At 36.0% G+C, this 21,262-nt stretch overlaps 3 protein-coding genes, 1 long non-coding RNA gene and 1 other non-coding gene across 6 annotated transcripts; 4 read left to right on the plus strand and 1 right to left on the minus strand.

Annotated features, from left to right (window-relative positions):
- Positions 1-2,625: 2,625 nt before the first annotated feature.
- Positions 2,626-3,410, plus strand: LOC125223364 (RING-H2 finger protein ATL8-like). Its single transcript, XM_048126486.1, has one exon. It carries the CDS (start codon positions 2,688-2,690, stop codon positions 3,246-3,248), a length of 561 nt encoding a protein of 186 aa, XP_047982443.1. The 5' UTR covers positions 2,626-2,687; the 3' UTR covers positions 3,249-3,410.
- A 5,825-nt stretch (positions 3,411-9,235) lies between these two features.
- Positions 9,236-10,249, plus strand: LOC125223575. Its single transcript, XR_007176743.1, has 2 exons — positions 9,236-9,554; positions 10,108-10,249. It is a non-coding gene; the product is annotated as an uncharacterized LOC125223575 (long non-coding RNA).
- Positions 10,250-11,021: 772 nt separating this feature from the next.
- Positions 11,022-12,592, minus strand: LOC125185440 (protein CUP-SHAPED COTYLEDON 3-like). Of its 2 annotated transcripts, XM_048081971.1 has the most exons (3): positions 12,177-12,592; positions 11,833-12,107; positions 11,022-11,734 (listed from the first exon to the last, which is right to left on the minus strand). In XM_048081971.1, the coding sequence occupies exons 1-3, from the start codon at positions 12,376-12,378 to the stop codon at positions 11,225-11,227; spliced, it is 987 nt and encodes a 328-aa protein (XP_047937928.1). In that variant the 5' UTR covers positions 12,379-12,592; the 3' UTR covers positions 11,022-11,224. The 2 variants fall into 2 exon arrangements, with proteins under 2 accessions (XP_047937928.1, XP_047937926.1); XM_048081969.1 differs by having other exon boundaries at positions 11,833-12,592.
- Positions 12,593-18,908: 6,316 nt separating this feature from the next.
- Positions 18,909-18,992, plus strand: TRNAL-CAA. The gene has a single exon. It is a non-coding gene; the product is annotated as a tRNA-Leu (tRNA).
- A 379-nt stretch (positions 18,993-19,371) lies between these two features.
- On the plus strand, positions 19,372-21,134 carry LOC125218701 (cysteine protease XCP2-like). The gene is made up of 4 exons (XM_048120439.1): positions 19,372-19,859; positions 20,199-20,434; positions 20,522-20,662; positions 20,770-21,134. The coding sequence occupies exons 1-4, from the start codon at positions 19,382-19,384 to the stop codon at positions 20,983-20,985; spliced, it is 1,071 nt and encodes a 356-aa protein (XP_047976396.1). The 5' UTR covers positions 19,372-19,381; the 3' UTR covers positions 20,986-21,134.
- The last annotated feature ends 128 nt before the right edge of the window (positions 21,135-21,262 follow it).

Raw genomic sequence — 21,262 nt, forward strand, 5'->3', positions numbered from 1 at the left:
CATCTCAATCTTTCTGTCTCACCCCTTCATTATTACTGTGTCCCTATCATATTTCTGTGCAGCATCTCATTTCTCAATGGTTCACAATATTAATGTACACATTAATTTGGTTTTCCAACTGTATTCTTCTTTAATGTTATCCAACATGCTCTATTTGATTTCAAGTTTTCATGACATCCTTGAGCTTTGTAGAACTTCATCCATATACTACATGTGATGAAAGTAAACGAAATTTAGATATGTTGCCCTATATCTTTTGGCTTGTGTGCAGAGATGGGGTCGCTCGGATGAAGTAGTCATACATGAGGTCAACGATAGCTCGGAAAGACTGAATTTAAGTAGAATTTTCTAGTTCTCGTGGACCGACGGCGAGACCAATTGGGGCTCGGGAAGGGGCAATGAGTGGAGTGTGTTACTATTATTTACTATTTTCATCTTTCTTCTTTCATTTTTTTTATATTTTTATTATTTTCTTGTATTTCTACTACTATAAGTTTTATTAAGGCTAAAAGAACATTTAAAATAGTTAGAGTTAATATTTTTTTATGGCTATTATTATTGTTTTTGTTAAGCAAAATAATAGTACTACTAATTTACAAGTATTGACACAAAAATTACCCATTAAGCACCAATTATCATAGCTCAATAAAAAAAATTAAATTTAAATGAATTAGTTTGGTAATTGGTTCAACCTTACTTTCTAGTTTTCTTAGTACACTACTTTTAATTCACAATATTCTTTAAACAGGCTTCTCTATTCCTTATGTTATATGGCATCTGTGAAGTTCACTGAATATTAATCTTTAGAACATATGGATTCAATTCATATAATATTGCAATTAGTACGAGATTCATCAAACTTAACCATTAATTAGTACACTTGAATAGTTGAATTCACCAAATCTTATTCTCAAGCATCATAAAAGATTCCTAGTGATCATCAAGATATACAATCCTTATCCAAACATAAAAATGAAAAAAATAGTTGAATCCACAAATCTTTTTCTTGGTACATTGCACTTAACTCGTTTTGGTATAAAAATGGTTTGTAAAATACCAAAAATGAGAGAACAAAATATTCCTCAAAAGTTTGCCTAACATTTTATCCATTTTCACCGCATTGATTTAGTTGGATAAGAATTGCTGTGACACAAGTAGTAATTGTATAATGACTCTTTATATTTCAAATACTATTTTGAAGTGATACGTGTCAAATAAATGAATATCTTTTATGAATAGCAAGTATTATTTGAGATAGAGACGAAAAGTATGGGCAAATATTTATTTATAGCACTATTTTGTGAGGTGCATGTGCAGTAGTTGCTCAAATCTTCGTAGTGATGCCGACCATGAATTCATGAAACAAAACATAATTTGCATCCAACTACCATCGACGTATATACGGGAAAATTGCCCAAAAAATTATGAAATTTACACAAATTTAGGTTAGACGATTAACTTATCAACGATAGCGTTCACGTGTGATTGTACGGCTGTGATATCAGATTTGTACTATATAATTTAACAAAATTTACCTTGAAATAATTGAACACAAATCCAAAACTCATAATATTTCTCTAACTAATTTTTAAAATTGTGAAACGTGTTAGAGTTTGTTCATAGGCAATTTGTCGTTTATGTATTCTTCAACTATGTTTTAGTCACTAATTTACCGAAATAGAATTTTTATGGTAGAAAAAGAATTTGAATTTGAGAATTGATGAATCCACTCTTGTTCATAATTTACCCATTAAGAAAATTATTTACATTTAAATAGTGACCACTGATGTCCTCTAATCCTTGATAGGTTGAAATGCACTCATCTTTTGAAATTTATATTCCATTATCATTGGTTTCTTGAAATAATTCTCATGTGTAGGCATGCCTAAAGAATTCAATGATATATGTTTCAAGGCATGAAATAAAAATAGTGAAAATCAAACAAACATGTGTTACAAATTCGAGTGGGAAACTTGGAATGCAACAAAAAATCCTTAAAGTTAAGTTGTCAAATCTTTTTAGTTGAGGGATACAAAATGAGATCCCTCGTTGTACAAACTAATGAACTTCAAAATCACATAAAACAAATAAATTATGCTTCTTTACCTCATAATATATGGTAGTTATTAGTTAATATTGGTTTTCTAAAATTGACCCACCGTATCCGTATAATTACAATTCACTTGATACCGTTACTTTGTATAAGTACTGGAGTATTTTATTTTTCTATTCTCCTTCTCTTATATTTTCTCTTTAATCTGTTTATTATAATTATAAACCTTTTAATTTGAAAAAAATTAATAAGCCACTCATTATTCACTAATAACATTTTAGTTATCTATACTAATTATGCATTAAAATTAGTATCCCTTCAAAAATTATATTTGTAAGAGATACTAGGAGTATCATAATTCTATACATTTATCTTCGGACTAAATTGAATAAATACTCACCAAATAAACATTATAAAATGTATTAAGTATATAGATCGGCGGCAAGACTTATCCCGTAGCAATGTAGCATTATCAGTTAATTATTTACATGTCATTAAATTTTTTTAAGAAATTCAAATGTTTGTTAAACTTTTGTAACTAACTTTCCTTATATAAAACTGATAAACCCAAACACACAATTCCGTTCCGCCCCCCTCTCGCTCTCTCCTCGATTCCCTTCCTCTCTCTCTCTACATGACTACACGCGCCTCCCGCCTCCTCGGCGGCGCAATCTCGCCGCCGTCTCAACAATCCTCTCCGACGTTCGAATCTATGGACTCCGACTTCATAGTCATCCTCGCCGCCCTCCTCTGCGCCCTGATCTGCGTGCTCGGACTCGTCGCCGTCGCGCGCTGCTCCTGGATCCGCCGCCTCGTCGGCGGAGATCCTAATTCGCCGCCGCCGGCCACCAAAGGCGTGAAGAAGAAGGTCCTGAAGTCTCTCCCGAAGCTCACCTACGGCGGCGAGGACGCAATTGCGGCGGCAGCGAAGCTCCACGACTGCGCCATTTGCCTGGCGGAGTTCGCCGCCGGCGACGAGATCCGAGTGCTGCCGCAGTGCGGGCACGGATTCCACGCCGCGTGCGTGGACACGTGGCTGGCGTCGCACGCGTCGTGCCCGTCGTGCCGCAGGATTCTGGAGGTGGCGCGGTGCAAAAAGTGCGGGCGCCTGCCGCCGGCGATCGCGTGCTCGGCCGCCGGAATGCGGCCGGAGCCGAGAGAGAGCCAAGTAATTAGTATTGGTTATATGTCGTAATTAGGTTAATTTGTCGCATTAGTTTGGCAGTAATTATTATAGAATTCGGGTGAAGGAAGAATTAATTTGTGATTCTAGTTGAAGAATGAAAGGCTATTTATGTATTGTATATATTGTAAGTTCGGTTTACGTATATATCACATTTATGCGAATTCCATTTCAGTGAAATTGTTATAATGTGTTGAAAAAGTCACTTATGTGAATTGTGATTTTTAAATTTTATTCGAAAATATATTTTTAATTTGTTTTTTTTTAAAAAACTTTTGTGTATCAATGTAAATAAAATTTTAAAAACTCTATACAAGAAAGTTTAGTAGGGGTTAAGGGGTTTAAGCATTTTGATCCCCTTATTTAGGCACTCGCTATGCTAACATGACAGTTGTATAGTGGATTTATGTTTCATTTGATTCTTCATATCTAGAATATTTAAAAATCAAACAATGCACTTATAAACACTTACTCAGTCATATTAACAATGTACGTACATATAAACGAGTTGGATATTTCATCAATTCATTGTATGTAATTGCAAACAATATTAAACTCCATATTTTCTATGTAATTTTGGAGATGGTAAGATATAAAAAAAATTTGACTAAATTTAGTGATTAATTAACTTCTATATTTCTATCACGTTCTTATTCTTGAAACGTTGGACCCCAATTTCCCCAAATCGGGCACCCAAAAACGCGCTCCCTCTGGGATCTTCTGTTCAAAGTAGGCTTTCTGTCCCCTTTAAGCTCGTCCTTCACAAAGCGGGCCACTGGGGGATATCATCCCCCAGTAGTAGCCTATCTCGGTTCGTTGGTGACAAAGCCCATGGCGGCAGCCCACAGCCTTCTCATTGAAAAAGGCGCGAGTTGGGCGTTGGGGCGTTGTTCGCCCGCACCCAATCGCGTCTAAATCCGGCCATGGTTTGACCCGAGGATCAGTGGGGTTCTTTTCCTTTTAAGGTGGGGGGTTTGGGCCCCCCCCCAGGGGGCAATTCTTCCCCCCGTGCTCAATTTTTTCCCAACATCTCCCCGGGAAACCCGCTTCTCCCCGTGCATGCAGGATCGCGTTTGTGGGGGAGGGCTTCGTCTTTCTCCTTGAATATTTCAACGCCCTAGGCCCGGCTTGGGGGGGCGTCTCCAGTTTGAGTTTTCCCATATATCCCCCCCCCCTATCCCCGATCCCCAGTCCTTTTTGAATAGGGGGTGTGGTCGGGTCCCCCAGTCCTCTGGGGCGGAAGCCTTTTCAGCTAAAAGCGTCCGTCCATAAATAGCTTTTGTTACCCAAAAACGCTTAACATGTTGGCTTTAAAACCCGGGTTTTTTCTCAAAGTAGTCGTCATATAGGGGATGTGCCCTACGGTCCGTTTCCTGTGGCGGTGGGCAACGGGTGGAGGTCGTCCTGTTTTTATCCCTTTTTGGAGCCGGTCATCGCCCCCATAGGCCCCCTGCCGTCCTTTGCCGTTCGTACTCCTCATCACTACTCCATTACTACCCCCTTTCATTTCGCATTTTGCTCTTTTACGAAATTAAAAAGAGAGAAAACTTTGTCAAAAAAGTGGTGCGAATGAAAATAAAAATGCGCATATGTGTTTGAAAATTTAATTAAAAAAAATAAAAAATTTTTTTGGGTTCCCCCGGCCTATAATAAAACGAAGAAAATGTGAGGAGGAAAATAAAAGCTATGTCAGTCCAATTCACACTTTTCATATGGGTTTTACTTTTGTTTTTTATAATGCTGAGTGCTTATTATGTTACGGTAAATTAAAAGAAAGGGGAGAAATAGACAAAATACAAAAAGCAATTACTCTTTTTAAAGATACTACATAGTGTTTAAATGGAACTATAATCTATTGTTAACGCCAAGATATATACATTTATATTAATGGTGATCGTGGCAATTTCTTCATAACGTGGTACTAAAGTAGTAGTAATAAATATACCATCACTAATATATATGCATTTGATTATGTGTTTGCATATTTGAAGTGACGACCAACTTTTCTAAGAGAATTTCCAATTAGAAAGGAGCTTAAAGACATACTAACTGCTTGAAACTTCTAGGAAGTTCATTTGGCTTTTTCATTTAGACATGTTGATTCAAATTTTCTTGACTTATTAGTTGTAATATAAACGTCTAACGTTCAGTGGCGGATCCAGGATTTTAAAACGAAAAGGCTGAAATAAAATTTATCGGAAGCTAACGGAGGTGGGAGGAGCGACGTTGGAAGCTATCGGAGGAAGCGACAATGGAAAAATCACGTCTGGGTCAACGGTAGCGGATCGCCGGGGAGGGGCAGTTGCCCCCGGGATCCACCACTGCTTGTATATCAACTATGTTATCTTTCACTTTCATTGTTCATACTCACATTAAATATAAGGTTAATATTTTACCGACTAAGTTATGCTTTATTGGTCTATTATCTAATTATACTATAAAGTTATGCTTTATTGTCTAATTATATGATAGGTTGAAGGTTGAAGTATATTCCACGAGTATATTTGCACTAATAATATATTAGGTCATAACAAGACAAAATAATCACAATGGTACTATTATAACTTTATGGGGGCATGCCACTGGAGATAATTAAAACATTAATTTACCTTTTTCTAGTAGCTAGTATCAAAATTCAATTTGCATACATACAGATTTGGTTTTAGTATAACATTTTATAATAAGACATACTACTATACTATGAAAAGTGACAAGATTAACAATATGTTAATATGAAAGATATCATAAAATAAAGAGAGATACATATGTGTATGAGGATCTGAACTAACTTTACGATTTATATCCAATAACCGACTTTTTGTGTGCTAAAAGTTGCCAACTTATAACCTACATGATAACGTTAGACAAATCAAATAGTGGAAATATTGCAATAAGATATTTATGAAAGGACACATTTCCATGTTATTCCCTTTTTATTGTAGCCGTCCATAGTTCCACTAAAGCCCACTAACAACAAAGTTGAGAAGCCCTATTTATGTGGGCATCAAATAAATTTATAATACTATCTTGCATATTATATTCTCATAGTAAGTACTACTACTACTCCTTCCATCCCAAGTTACTTAAAGCATTTCTTTTCGACACGAAATTTAAAAAAGTTATGTTTAGTGAACTAAATAAAGTAGAAAAGAAAATAATGTAAGAGAGAGGAGAGAGGTCAAAGTAAAAAAAAAAGAATAAAGTAAATATGATTAGATGTTTTGTTTTTAGCCTCAAAGAGAAATATGATACAAATAACTTGGGACAACTCAAAATAGAATACGACTCAAGTAACTTGGGACAGAGGATGTAATATTTTATTTTATAACTAGGAAATCATTGATTATAAGTTACACAAAGAAACAATAGTTATTAAGGGCAAAATTCTTGAAAAAATAATAAATTTTGGTTAAATTCTGTTTGGTCGTGCAACTTTAAAACTCAACTAGAAAAATTATAAAATTTGGATTTATTCTCTATTATCGTCAAGAGAGTCATACGTGAACATCACCGCCGATGAGTTATAAATAATGTTGTCTATTTAAAAAAAAAATTGATTGATTAATATAAACAAATATATTGCACATACACCACTAGATTTTTTCCCATTCTAAATTTTGAGATTTTTCTGAAAATTTTTAAAATTAAAAATAAACTCAAATTTGACCAAACTTCTTGATTTTTATTGTAATTTTCCCAATTATTAAGGTGTAAATATACCAATTTTAGAACAATTGTGGTTTTTTTACATAAACTTTAAAGGTGTCAATATATACATGAACTTATATTTTTGCTCAAACAAAAATTAATGTGGCATGTCGAAATTTCAATGTAGACAAAGGTTATGTTTACGTTATTAGTAGACGTTTCATTAAGATATGAAAAAAATGCACCAACTTTGAAGAACTCTTGTTGTCATAGGAAAATGTTGAGAAATATATATCAACTTACTATAGTAACAATAACTTAAACAAGAATTTTATATTTTGCCATAAGAAACTGACGTGACACATCTAAATATCTCAATCTTTTGATACTTGTCAAGATATTTTTGATGTGATCGGTTATACTTATAGTGAAGATTGTGAGAGACATGCACCAATTAAAGGACTCTTGCTTTTAAACATCAAAAAGTCTCTAAAAATGTCAAAAAATAACATGGAGCTCTTATTAGTCGTAATAATTTAAGCACGAATTTTATGTTACACATACGAAACTGACGTGACACGCCGAAAATATCTCTATCTTTTGATTCATGTTAAGATATTTTTAATGTGTTCGGTTATGGTGAAGATCTAATGTCAAGTGGATATACTTATAGAAGTGGAGTCGATGAACTATTGGTGAAAAGTACGTGATATAATGTCAAGCCAAGTGGATATGTATATGAACTATGAGGAGTGTTAGGGTGCCACTACCTCTTAAAATAACACCGTACCGTTAAGCCATAAAAACCGCTACCAAGTTCAGCCGCTGTGAACCAGTGAAACCGGCCGGCCGAACCGGTAACCGGGAACCAGTTTTGTCATTTTCAAAATATCTTTTCAAAATTTTTTCTGCATAGACTCGAACCCATGACCTCTCTTCCATATATCAACAACTCCTCCACTCCACCACAAGGCCTTGATGGAATATAATGAACATTGATTATTTTTATACATACATTAAATTTTATACACCCAAATTACCCATACTAATAAAATAATTCATTTTAATTATATATTCTATAAATAATTTGTAATTATAGTATATATTCAATTATAATTATTATATCTTAAAGTTTAATCATAATTACTAATAACTAAATTTTATCGTTACTTTCATTCATATTTTTTTACATATTACTTATTAGGTATAGTTCATTTTATTAAATATTATTTTTTAGTATATATTTTATTTAAACTACCTAATATTCTTTTTAAATAATTTTATAATATTACTTTGTCACGTACACATTTTGAAATAACATGAACTTTATCTACTTTTATACATATAATATATATTTTCATCAACACTAATTAATAATTTATGTATTTAGTTATATTTACTAATAAAAAATTATTCAATTTTAATATTTGAGTACTATTTTATTTATTTATATTATATCTATAACTAATTATTTATATGGTTTAATTTTTTTTACATGTTATGAATTATATTTTATTATTTATTATATTTTTGTGCATTATATATTTAATTTAATATATTTATAATAGTATAACGGTTCGACCAGTAGTTAAATCGGTCGGACCGGTTAAACCATGAACCAGTAGTTTCGCCGGTTCGCCGGCCCGTCCGATTTTTAAAACATTGAGTGTCACGGTGTCATTTTAAGAGCGGTTGACATTTTAACACAAACCTATGAACTATTGCTTAAATATACATATGATATATTACTATAAGACATCAAAGATAAATTGATGATCACAAAGACATTCTTCATGCAATATCGTGCACTATGTATACCTGACACAGCCGAAGGCGTTTTTCATATTTGACTCAATATTAATCCCTTCATGAACTTTGATTAATAAATTTGGACATCCATATTTTGAGAAGTTAGTCTATTTGGAATATTCAAAATAAGATAGGATTTCAACATTTTAAACCCAATTAGGAGCTTTGAGAAGATGAGGTTACTTTGGTATCACGATACTTGGGGTTGAGCTAGGAATTTATAGGAAATGGAATAAATTCACCTATAAAAAAAATTTAAGAATTTGAGAAGGAGCATTTAGTGAAAAATTAAAAAAAAAAAAATATTATAATAGACAATATATTTATATAGAGGAAAAAATTTGAGGGGGGCATTTAGAAGATTGACAAGGAGAATTTCATAAATCAAAAGGAGCACATCCCTGCCACATAATTGGCATATCATCTGAATCAATACACGTAAGTAATGTCGTCAATTTAAATAGAGAATTAAATATTACTCTGTCAAAATGAAAACAAAAAAGAAATAGTGTTGCATATTAGTAAGAGAAATAAGCCTTCTCAATAAAAAGCCCAACATTATTGGGCTTTCAGTCTTTAGAGTAGCCCAACTTGTTTGTCAAAAACAACTCATCAGAGTCGATTTGCAGATTTGTTACCGATTTCTCTCTCTGAAAAAAGGAAAAACAGCCGCTCAAGTTGAAGATGGTGATGCGAGGACAGCCGTTGGTCACCAAGCTGGCTGCGCTGGCAAAGGATGTAGTGTTTCCGGTGACGATAATCGCTGCGCTCGTATACTCGCCGCCCGATTCTCTGCGCGGAAAACCTCAATCTAAATCCACTTGATTGGGGATCTTCCATTTCTATTCATTAGATGAAGAGGTAATTTGTTCAATTTTTAGCCTTCCAAATTGTTTTCATTCCTCGCGTTTGCGGTTAGGGTTTGATTGTTGATACTTTTCTGTTTTTTAATCTGTTACCGTTTCATGGATTGGTGCCTCAAATATTGGATTTTCATATTATTTTTCTGAAAGCTGGATTCAGAAATGCTCATGAAAAGGTGTGGAGATGCTATTATTTGGATTAATTGGGTAGAAATTGTTTGTTTTAGGTTGAGTTATGTTTCCTAGTTGTAAATAACGATAAGCAGGGGAATGGGCTAATGACATAAGATATGATCAATGATTGCTTTGGGATGTTGGAATCTCCTTCTCTTGCTCTTGTTAGCTATTGCTATGTGATTCTTGAGAGAAACAAAGAGTTTGTTTCGCTGATAGGATTTGATACTAACCATTTCTTTGATTATTGTGTTACTTCATTTCTTGTGCTTAATGCTTGCAATCTTGGTTTATGAAACTTTCATTTTGTAATGATCTACAGAAGCTAAGAACTAGACTGTTATGTAATCTAATTTAGGGTGTCTTTCATGATGCAGGCTTCCGCGATGGTTGAATGCCCACCTTTTGGTTAAAGTGGTTATGTGTTGAATGAAAATGGTATGTAATAATTGTAATGTTGTTTCAGTGATGTAAACAACTTTTTCAAACTATCTCAATGCACTTCTGTTTCTTTCTTCACTATCATTTTGAATATGCTCATGCTGTGTTATAAGCTTTAATGTCTATGAGTTTGGTGTATCCGTCACTATAATGTGATTTGATTATAAGATTAACATAGAGATTGGGTTTTTCATCGGGGGTGGCCTGTGATACTGAGATTGGCAAAGTAACTAACTTTGCTGATGCAACAACTTCTTTCATATAATGTCGTTGACTATCTAATTTCATCATAAACCCAACCTTATCTTTAACTATTTATTATCTTTCATCATATATCTTACTTCGTGTTTCACGATTCTTAGCATAGTAACAAAGTGACTTTCAAAAAATTTACAGAAAAAACACATTTTGATTTTATTCTCTTACTTAGATTGTAACACACCAAATGCACTTAGGTATAGTCAGTTGCACACTGGAAAAAGAGTCAACATGATCAACCAAACAAAATTCTCAACTATTGTCTCTTATTCTATACTTTTGTGAAATGAAAACTATTAAAAGCACGACAACTTTTACAGCAACCAATATTTGTTGTATATGGTTGGGGAGAGATATAAAGCGGGTATTGTCGTTTGCACAAATTTACCTCTATATATATGCACAGCTATATCTATACATGTACATATAAGTAGACTCACATCCTGCCATCACATCATCCCCCACCCCAATCAAATCCAGCCCCATCACTTTTATTTCCCAATAAATCTTCTTTTTTGGTGCCAGAAATCAAATATTTTGGTTATATACCATCAGTAGTTGTTCAAATTGCAGATCTTTATCTTGGCATAAATACATACTAATACAGTATATGCTACAAAAACAGCAAAATAAAGTACTAGTCATTCCATGGTCCCCATCATCACTGCTACTGCTACATGCTTACAATCATGAAACATTAGTAAGATTTATATTTGAAATATTTAAGACTGGCAAGAATAATCTCCAATGACTGTGATGGGATTAAAATCTCCATCTCTCTCTCTCTGTCTCTCACTACCACCATTTAAAAGCAGGCTCAGTTGACATAACATGATCAATAGCTGCAGCTGTAACGATGTGATCACCCACTGCTGCCACTGATGGGATTGCCAAATCTCCCCCAAAAACAAATGGATTTATCTTTTCATATTTGCTATTGCCACCCCCATCACCACCACCACCACCCACATTCTTGCACTGTGATGCAATGACATTGCTCAGCTCCTTCAAACTCGAGCCTTGGTTGGAAGGGAGGAACAGCGAGCTCCCAACGGGTCGGGGTGCGACGGGGTAGCTGAGTAGGGCTTTGAGCTCCGGCTGATCCTGTGTGTGATAGAGAAGAGAGGTTTGATGATGCAATGGTAGTTGATGATGATGATGATCAAGTGTTGCTGGTGAGTCCAGCAATGGAGGCAGTGAAGTCATTGGGTTGTAACTGTAGTATGATGAGAGGTAGTTTTGGCCTTGCACCAAACTCTTCCTCTCACCCATCTTTTGGAAGATTCTGCACATCACCCACTCCTCCTGTCCATACCAAACATAATTAACATATCCATATCCCAATTAGATTCTTTAAGATCACTCTTTTCATACTAACATGAAACAATGATGAAAATGGAGACCTTGCCGGTGTGGCGGCACGAGAAGTCGCCGTCGAGGCGGTACTCGTGCATGACCCACTTGGTCTTCTCCCCTCTCGGAGCTCTCCCCTTGTAGAAAACTAGGGTTTTCTTCATCCCAATCAGGCCCCCATTTGCAGCGCTCGACACCTCCCGGTCTTTCCCGGTCGCCTTCCAATAACCCGCACCCGTAGCCCGGTTGGTCCGCAGCCCGGTCGGGTACTTCCGGTCTCTCAAGCTGAAGAAATACCACTCTCTCTCCCCCATCTTCGCCGCATCTGTTACAATATGGATCACAAAATTAGGGTTTTGATTTGCATAACAAATTAGGGATTCAGAGAACGCACCTGGAAGCTCCCACGGCTCGGACCGGTTGAGGTCGACTTCGGCGATGTCGACGCCGCAGAAGGCGCCGTTGAAGACCTTGGAGGCTAAGTAGAAGGTGATGAGCTCTTCATCAGTAGGGTGGAATCTGAAGCCAGGAGGTAGGCCTTGATGGTGGTGATCGTCTCTCTCGAGCTCACACAGAATCTCTTCCACTCCCCACATTTTGATGAGATGAATTGTAGAAATTGGAACATGGATAAGAAGGTGGTGGTTGTGGTGGGTTATTTATATAAATCACGCACTGAAAACGAAGGAGAATGGAATAGATTGGGGTGGTAATAAAGGCTAATCTGCATAGGGACTGTAAAAGCCACCTGAGAAGGGCTCCAAAACTGGTAAAATAATAATCAAGAGAGAGAGAAAAGGTGAAATTAAATGCAATGGGAGTTTGTTGCAGAGATTTATGCGTGCTATGCTTTACAAAGATTCAGGCTCTCAGATTCACACTAATTTAATCCAATTCAATTATTATGTATTTAATCTAATCTAATGTGTACAATATCTATTTATTATAAATTTTTCTTTGTAATAAGTCAGTCCCATTTTTTTCACTATCTTTATCTTATTTTACAGATTTTAAATTAAACTATGTAACATCCACTACCAAAACTAATTTTCATAAATGGAAGTAGTATGAGGGATCAATGTCTTTTTTTTGTCTTTAACGTCCATTTTATTAATAATTTTACATATAAATATGAATAGTTAAATTGGCATCTAAAACTAAAACAATTGGCAGATTTAAGGGAGAGTGGAAATGTGATTTAGTAGCCTATTAATTAAGTTGAAAAGAACTTAAGATCAAGGACCTAGCTAAATTTTTTTACTTGTCGTTGTGATTTTTTTAAAAACTTATTTTGTATGATTATAATTTTATCCCTTCTTTAGGTAGAAAAACTTCATTCCTCCATCGTTCATTCACTTGATCTATAGATTCCGTCCCCTCTAAAATTGTGTTTTGAGATTTTTCAAGAACTTATTTTGTATAGTGATAAATTTATTCCTTGTTAAAGTAAAAAAATTGCATTTTCCCAACTTCTGTTGATTCCGCCTCTTCCAAAATTATATCATGGATTTGCTACGTTTTCGTGATACACTGATAAATTTCCTTATAGTGTCTATAGTTATTTAACTGCTATGTTATCTAAGGACATAATTTCACATTAATTGAATTAATTTATTTGATGTCATAATTATATTTTTGGTAGTAGTAAAAGTGATATTTAGGGCCCCTCCTAAAGAGGTAGGGTGTGTTGTGAAACTCAAAACCCAAAAACGAGATGCCTAATACAAACCTCAGCTTTTGATGAAAGTGCATTTCCTTAAATTTCTTGCACCAATTTGTAGCTTTCGTATGCATTGTGAGCTGTGCTGATGCCTTTCACCTTCAAACACACACTTATCTGCTTGACAATGCACACACTTTACTAAATCACCTAACGGTTTTCTATAAGTTTTCCCATTTCCCAACATCATGCAAAATCGAACAAAAATAAAATAATACTAGTAGAAACTAGAAAGTATAGAAAAAATCTAATTTAATAGTCTCGTTTCAAATATTTAGGAATCTAAATGAATTCGGATAAACACCAACAAGCATTTCTCGTTTGACTTACATTCGTACAAAAGTTACATGCATCCTAATCTCAATTTACTACTTAGTGAAGATGATCAAGAAAGTTAAAGCAGGTTAGGGCATCCAAAATGGGACGCTTTAAGCGACGTCCTATGCACCGCCACGTCAGCATTTTATCCTCCTCTTATTCCATCTGCAGTTGGGCGTATACTCCGCCCTAAACGATGCCCTAAGCATTTTACTATTTTGTATTTATATTTTTATGTTTGCAAATGTAAATAAAAATAATAAACAAATAAAAACAACACAATTAAAGGAAAATTCTAATTTTACTTAATTAAAAAAAGTTACAAAATAAGAAATAAAAAAAGCACTAAATACAAAAAAAGGAGGCTAGTCTAGAGAAGTCCCAACTTGCGGCTGAGGCCATCGATCATCCGCTGGATCCCCTCGATTTGAGCCGGGTTGGTCGCCTGCATGAGGGCGGTGTGCGCGTCCAACAACGTCCGGTAGTCGGAGGTGGCCGCCAAATCCGCGTACGGATGGGCCGCAGTCGAAGTCGCGGACGGCGTCGAACTCGGGGTCGTTGACTGGGCCTGGTCAGGTGGCGTGACGGAGGTTGATGTGGCCTTGCCCTTGCCCTTGGCAGCCTTGACGCCAGGGGGACGCCGGGAGGACATCGGTGTGCCGGAACTCTCATCCTCGAACACCGGACTGTTGAGGTCCATCGGAGACGCGCCGCTATCGCTACTTGTATAATCATTGAAGGTGCGCTTCGACGCCCTCCTCCTCGCCGCCGTCGATTGGGGAATCACACCACCAACGAACTTCTGCTTGTCCCTCAAGAGCGCCCAGGACTGGTAGTGCTTGAAATCGCCGTACAATGAAATGTACGACTGCATCGCTTTGTCCAAGCACATCCGCGAGACTCTCGCCACTGGCCCTGCTCCCTCTCGCACTTCTCGTACTCAGCCGCGAACAAATTTACCTGCTTCTTTATTTGATCCCAGTGCTTGCGGAGCTGCTCCCTGTGGCGCTTGTACGCGTTCGCCGGCTTGGTCGCGTTGTATTTCTCGGCGATGCACTCCCAATACGCAGTCACCCTCTGGTTGTTGGCGTACACCGGATCCTCCGAAACATCAATCCAACATCTTGTCAAGACGATGGATTCGGGGTCGGAGTAGTTCGTCCTGCCCGGGGTGAACTCTTCACACACCTCCATTGTAGGCAACTTCTGGGCTCGTGCCTTTGTCCGCTTCTTCTTGGTGCCGGACCCGAAAGCGGCGGCAGCGGCGGGCCGACCGCGAGGTGCGGCGTCGGCGGAGGGGCGGTGTGGAGACGGTTCCATATCGGACAGCCCGTATGAGTCGTTGGAAAAGTCGGGATCGTACTCGGCGTTGGTGTTGAATGGCCGGTATTCGTCGGGTTCTGTACCCGGCCATCGTGCACCACCGAACATCGGACTATTCGGATAATCTCCGGAATCCATTTTGCTTGAAAATGTAGTGAATTTGATGAGAGTGAAGTGAGAAAAATGAAGTGAAAGAGGAATATATAGGTTTTGAAATTTTAATAAAATTAAAAAAAAAACTAAACCGCGTCGCATCGTCCGTGACCCATCGTCCGCCTCGTCCACAGTGGCGGACGATGCGACGGACGATGGGTATCCTCCGCGCATCGGGCGCGGACGATGGGTTACCCATCGTCCGCGATGTCCGTCGCATCGTCCAGCCCATTGCGGATGCCCTTAAACAATCGATAAGTTTTTTTTCCTATTATTTATTTGTTTATTTGTTAGTAGTAGTGGGATAGGTAGGGTATAATTTAATTGCACAACAAATATACAAGTATATTCCAGCTACAAAAAAATTTGGGAGAAAAAAGAAATAAAATTCTTGTACGTTGAGTGTCCAACCATGTTTGTGCCCAATTTTGTGACAAATCAAATAAAAAACTCATCAAACTCTCCTAAAGGATCTCAGCATCTATAGCATTTTCATGAAAAATCTCACTAGGAGTTTAAACTTCAAAAATAAAAATTTAATTATATACTCCATATTAAATGTGAAAGATGTTAGACGAATCAACATCTATACTCTACATAACTGTTCATCAATGGCATGATAAAGTCAAATGATAAATTTTCCTTTTTCTCTAATATAATAAATCTTCCAAAAAATTATTAATAGAGATGTGAAGGTAGTATTAGAATAATTTTCAAAATTTGCATCATATTTAACCATGATAGGTTGGTGGAACAATGTACTAAAATTTGTGTGAATTGTCTAAGATACCAAACCTAACTAAGTCCCTAAATATAACTCTAAAAAATGACTCCATAAAAAAAATCATGCAACTTAATTAGTTCTCCCTCTGTTATTGTTAGTAAAGACACTTCTTTTAGACACGAAAATTAAGAACAGTGTGTTAAGTGGATGATAAATAAAGTAAGAGATAATAAAGTAAGAGAAAATATAGACTATGCAGTAGGAGAGAAGATTGTTTTTTGTCAAAAACTGAAATAATTTATTTATCTTGAGACTTTTCAAAATAAAAAAAAAATTGACTTAATTAGCATATAAAAGAGGACTGAATATGTAACCAAAATTCTAACAATTAAATAATGGAAGCATTTAAGTATGTTCAATAAAATTGGGGGTAGATAAATAAGATCAATTTAGAAAAGAAGATGGTGAGTGAAGCAAGTAAAAGATAGCAACAGTGAGAATCTAGTGGGCAGCAACAGTGAGCAGGCCTACCTATATTTATATACATGCACACGTACGCATTAGTGACCCCCACCTACCCCAACCCCCTATACTACTAGCTTCCATTTAAATTTTTTATAGTACTACTACTATAATTTAAATTGGTTAAATATTTTTAATAATTGCAAAAAAGGCAACGTTTCAATTAACATATATATTGTGACATTTTTTTAGTTACTTGATTTATTACTCCTAATCCAACCAACAATATAGATGGAAAATTGAAAAAAAAAATATCCTAATCCAACCAACAATAGTAGTGTATGAAAAATTAAAGAGTGAACTTCAAAAATGGTCCTTGAATTATGGATTTATCTCGAAAATGGTCCTTGAATTTTAAAAAATTACCAGTAGTCTCTAGACTAAGGATTAATATAAATAACGGTCCTTTTGCACTGTTTCGGGACGAAAATGTCCTTTTGAGGGGTTTTGAGGGGTTTGGGCAATTTGGTCTTTTTACACTTTTAACATTTTAAATCTTATATTAATTCAGTTATGTACTAAATCTGATATTATTTCAAAATTATCATTCTTCTTCCCTTTTGTCATCCTTCACTTTGTTTCTTTATTTCAATACTAGATTTAATTTTACAAAATTAAATTTTAAATTTCAGTTTTTAAATATCAATAAATTTTTTTAATTATAAAAATTAATCCCTCCGTCCCAGATAATTCGTCCCAGTTTTTTCATTTCGGTCTGTCCCACATAATTTGTCCCACTTCACTTTTATCATTTTTGGTAGTGGACCTCATATTCCACTAACTCATTCCTACTCACATTTTATTATAAAACTAATATATAAAGGTAGGACTAACATTCCACTAACTTTTTCAGCCCACTTTTCATTACAATTCTTAAAACACGTGCCCGATCAAAGTGAAGAATTATCCGAAACGGAGGGAGTACTCCATAAATACTCCATAATTCCCTGCTATTTGAAATGAATTAGTGTGAACATCAAGGTAGCAGTCTGATTTAAAAATGAAACAGCTCGTTCATTTGATGATTAGCATTTGACAGCTACAAAATTATTAGCTGTAAGTAAGCATGATGTGTCAAAACATACCTAATGCCAGCCTACAAAATTGTCACATTCTTCCATTTAATCTCTTTTTCTTAGGAGTATTGCAGTATTTGTGCACCTATTTCTATTTTGTCTTCACCTCCTTTATAAATATATAGGTGATTTATAAATATACGTTGAACATAAAATTATTTGTACGTAGTAGTCTATGAATCTTTGTAATACTAGTGGTTTTGTACTAAAAAATTTAGGCTTCAAAAACGTATATGATCCAACAAATAATAGAATGAGAACATCACTTATCTAATGCAAATAAAAAAATTTGACAAATCGGTTCTTCATAATAGAAAATAAAAAAAAATATTCATAATCTCTGTTTGAAAAAAGAAAAAAAGTCTAACTCCTGTCATTGACGTGACAGTTCATAGTAAAAAATTGAGTTAGTACTCTAATAAATACTCATATCAATTTGTCCTAAATTGAGTCACACATTTTTTTTTTGAAAACTAAGAAAAAGAATAAAATAAAAAAATAAAGAGATTAAACTAGTAACAGAACAAAGTAAATTAAAAGTGATTGAATGCTTTATTTTTTTTCAACAAAGAAAATTGATCAACTTAGTTGAGACATTCCAAAAAAAATACTTAGATTCAATTTAGTTGAGACCGGAGGGAGTAAATCGGTACGCAAAAATTTGTTATGTGTAATAATCTTTTTGTTTGTTTATAATTTATTCACACAAGATAATAAAGAGAAGTGTTTGATTTTGTGGATGAAGTATATAAACCAAAAACGTATAATGCATTCCAAATAAAACCTTTGCTGAATTTGATGATCATTTATCGATTTTTTTTTTCAGATAATCAATCAACACTTAAAAAGCGAATATTAATTCCAATGATAAATATTTTCCCGGTAATTAAAAAGCTAAATGCATATGATGTCCTAAAAAACAAGCAACCGTTTCAGATCATATAGCAGCTCTGTAATTACATTTCTTGAATATTGACAAGTCTAACATATGTACAAAAAGAAATAAATACGGTTAGAATTATTGCAAGAATTATTGTAGTTTGTGTATTACTCCTACTACTATAGTAGTTGGGACACCACTTGTGTTCGTACCGTTGAAATCAATGCATATTGAAGCTCTCTCAAAATTTATTTTGCATCGTTTGTACAATACATATTCTCAGTCACACGTTTCATAGTAGTAATTCATAAAGTTGTAACAAGAAACTTTTTATAATGCGACAATTTCTTACTATGTGCAGAGCACATCTCATCTCGAATTGAATTACTAACATTAAAATGGTAACATAAGTCAGGATGGCCGAGTGGTCTAAGGCGCCAGACTCAAGTTCTGGTCTTCGAGAGAGGGCGTGGGTTCAAATCCCACTTCTGACATGTTTTTTTTGGAAAACTATTTATAAAAGATCTTCAACATGGATGGGCCTTGTGTTTGGGCCTTTTTTATATCGGATCAAACTGAGAATTAATATATGCCTTCAACATGGCTGGGCCTTGTGTTAGGGCCCATAGATATTGTGCCAAATGAAAATTTATTTATTTTTTAAAAAAAGTACAATTTGATGTTTTTCGATTGATTAAGATTTTGTCACCAAATTATAACATCATCTCTTAGCTCAGAAGTTGTGTATCAGCATCACCAATTTTGGAAACATACTATAAACCAACCTTAAAGTCTCAGACACCTTCACTTGAAAGCAAACACTTCCCAAACACAAAATCTTACCTATAAAAACTGCCCAATCACAACTCATTTCCCAACCAACATGGCTCTCATCACTTCACTTCCCAAACTACTCTTTCTCGCATGTTTCCTCTTCTCCTCTGCCACGTGGCGGGCATTGGCCGCCCGCGACTTCTCCATCGTGGGCTACTCGCCTGACGACCTGACCTCCATCGACAAGCTCATAAACCTCTTTGAGTCGTGGCTCGACAGGCACGGGAAGAGGTACGAGAGCATCGAGGAGAAGTTGCATAGGTTCGAGATCTTTAAGGATAATTTGAAGCACGTCGACGAAAGGAATAAGGCGGTCACCAACTATTGGCTCAGCTTGAACGAGTTCTCGGACATGACCCACGACGAGTTCAAGCAGAGGTTCCTAGGGCTCAGGGTCGATGATCGGTTGCCTAGGAGAAACGAGTTCCCTCGGGAGTTTGAACATCAAGACTTCGATAGCTTGCCTAAATCCGTCGACTGGAGGAAGAAAGGAGCTGTCACTCGTGTCAAGAACCAAGGCTCGTGCGGTACGTGCAAAAATTCCAGGATGTCTCGATAAAAGAGAACAGTTTAAGCGTTGTTTTTTATTAATTCATGAGTCCAACATTAATTAAGTATGAGTAGTTTTAAAAAAAATTTAAAAAAATTGAAAGGCCGAACGGTCCACAGTTGAACCGATTAGGGGCGGTCTAATTGGTTAACGGTTTATATGTACAACTAAACCAGCCGATCCGGTCTGATTTTTTAAACACTGTGTCTCACGTGTTAGAATTTGTAAGATGGTACCTGACAAACTCGTATCTAGTGGCATATTTGTAATATTTCGATATGAGTGCTAACTCGGGATTCTTGGAGTGCAAATGCAGGCAGTTGCTGGGCGTTCTCGACAGTGGCTGCGGTGGAGGGCATAAACCAGATCGTGACGGGGAACCTGACCGAGCTGTCAGAGCAGGAGCTGATTGACTGCGACACGGCTTACAACAGCGGCTGCAACGGAGGCCTCATGGACTACGCGTTCACCTACATCGTTTCCAGCGGCGGCCTTCATAAGGAGGAAGATTATCCATACATAATGGAAGAAGGAACCTGTGAACAAAGCAGGGTAATCAACCCCTAAAACAATCAAAGAAACTAACATTTTTTTTCCATAATTTTCATGAAAATTAACATTTGCAAGATTGATTTTCAGGCCATGTCGGAAGCAGTCACCATCAGTGGATACCACGATGTGCCTGCCAACGACGAGAAGAGCCTGTTGAAGGCACTGGCGAATCAGCCGTTGAGCGTGGCCATTGAGGCTTCGGGAAGAGATTTCCAGTTCTACAGCGGGGTACGTGCTCAAACTTTACTCCTTTTCACAAGTAACAGTAAGCCTCTGTTTACTAAACATTTATAGTAAAAGTGAAATGAGTTTTTATTAGTGAATTTTTATTGCAGGGAGTGTTCGATGGGCACTGTGGGACCGAGCTTGATCACGGAGTGGCAGCCGTTGGATATGGGACGAGCAGGGGAGTGGACTACGTCATCGTAAAGAACTCGTGGGGGCCGAAATGGGGAGAGAAGGGATACATCAGAATGAAGAGAAACACAGGAAAACCAGCTGGAATTTGTGGCATCAACAAAATGGCCTCATTCCCAACCAAAAGCAAGTGAAGTAGATAGCAATATGTGACAATTCTATCCAAAAATCCTACTCCTATGTATTTCAATAATAAGTTTCTTTTCTTTACATTTCTACTAGTATTAAAGAAATGTAATTTTGATTAAGCTCATTTATATGAAGAAACATATGTTCATGAACATTTAAACATGCTAACATTTCTATTATTTTAATATAAATATTATGACAACTCCTAAATACTTGCCAACAAAGTCTAACACAACATAATAATTTTTCTTACAAGTATTTAATATACCTACTTTTAGTCAG

The sequence above is a fragment of the Salvia hispanica genome, chromosome 4 (assembly GCF_023119035.1).
Source record: "Salvia hispanica cultivar TCC Black 2014 chromosome 4, UniMelb_Shisp_WGS_1.0, whole genome shotgun sequence".
Lineage (NCBI taxonomy): Eukaryota > Viridiplantae > Streptophyta > Magnoliopsida > Lamiales > Lamiaceae > Salvia > Salvia hispanica.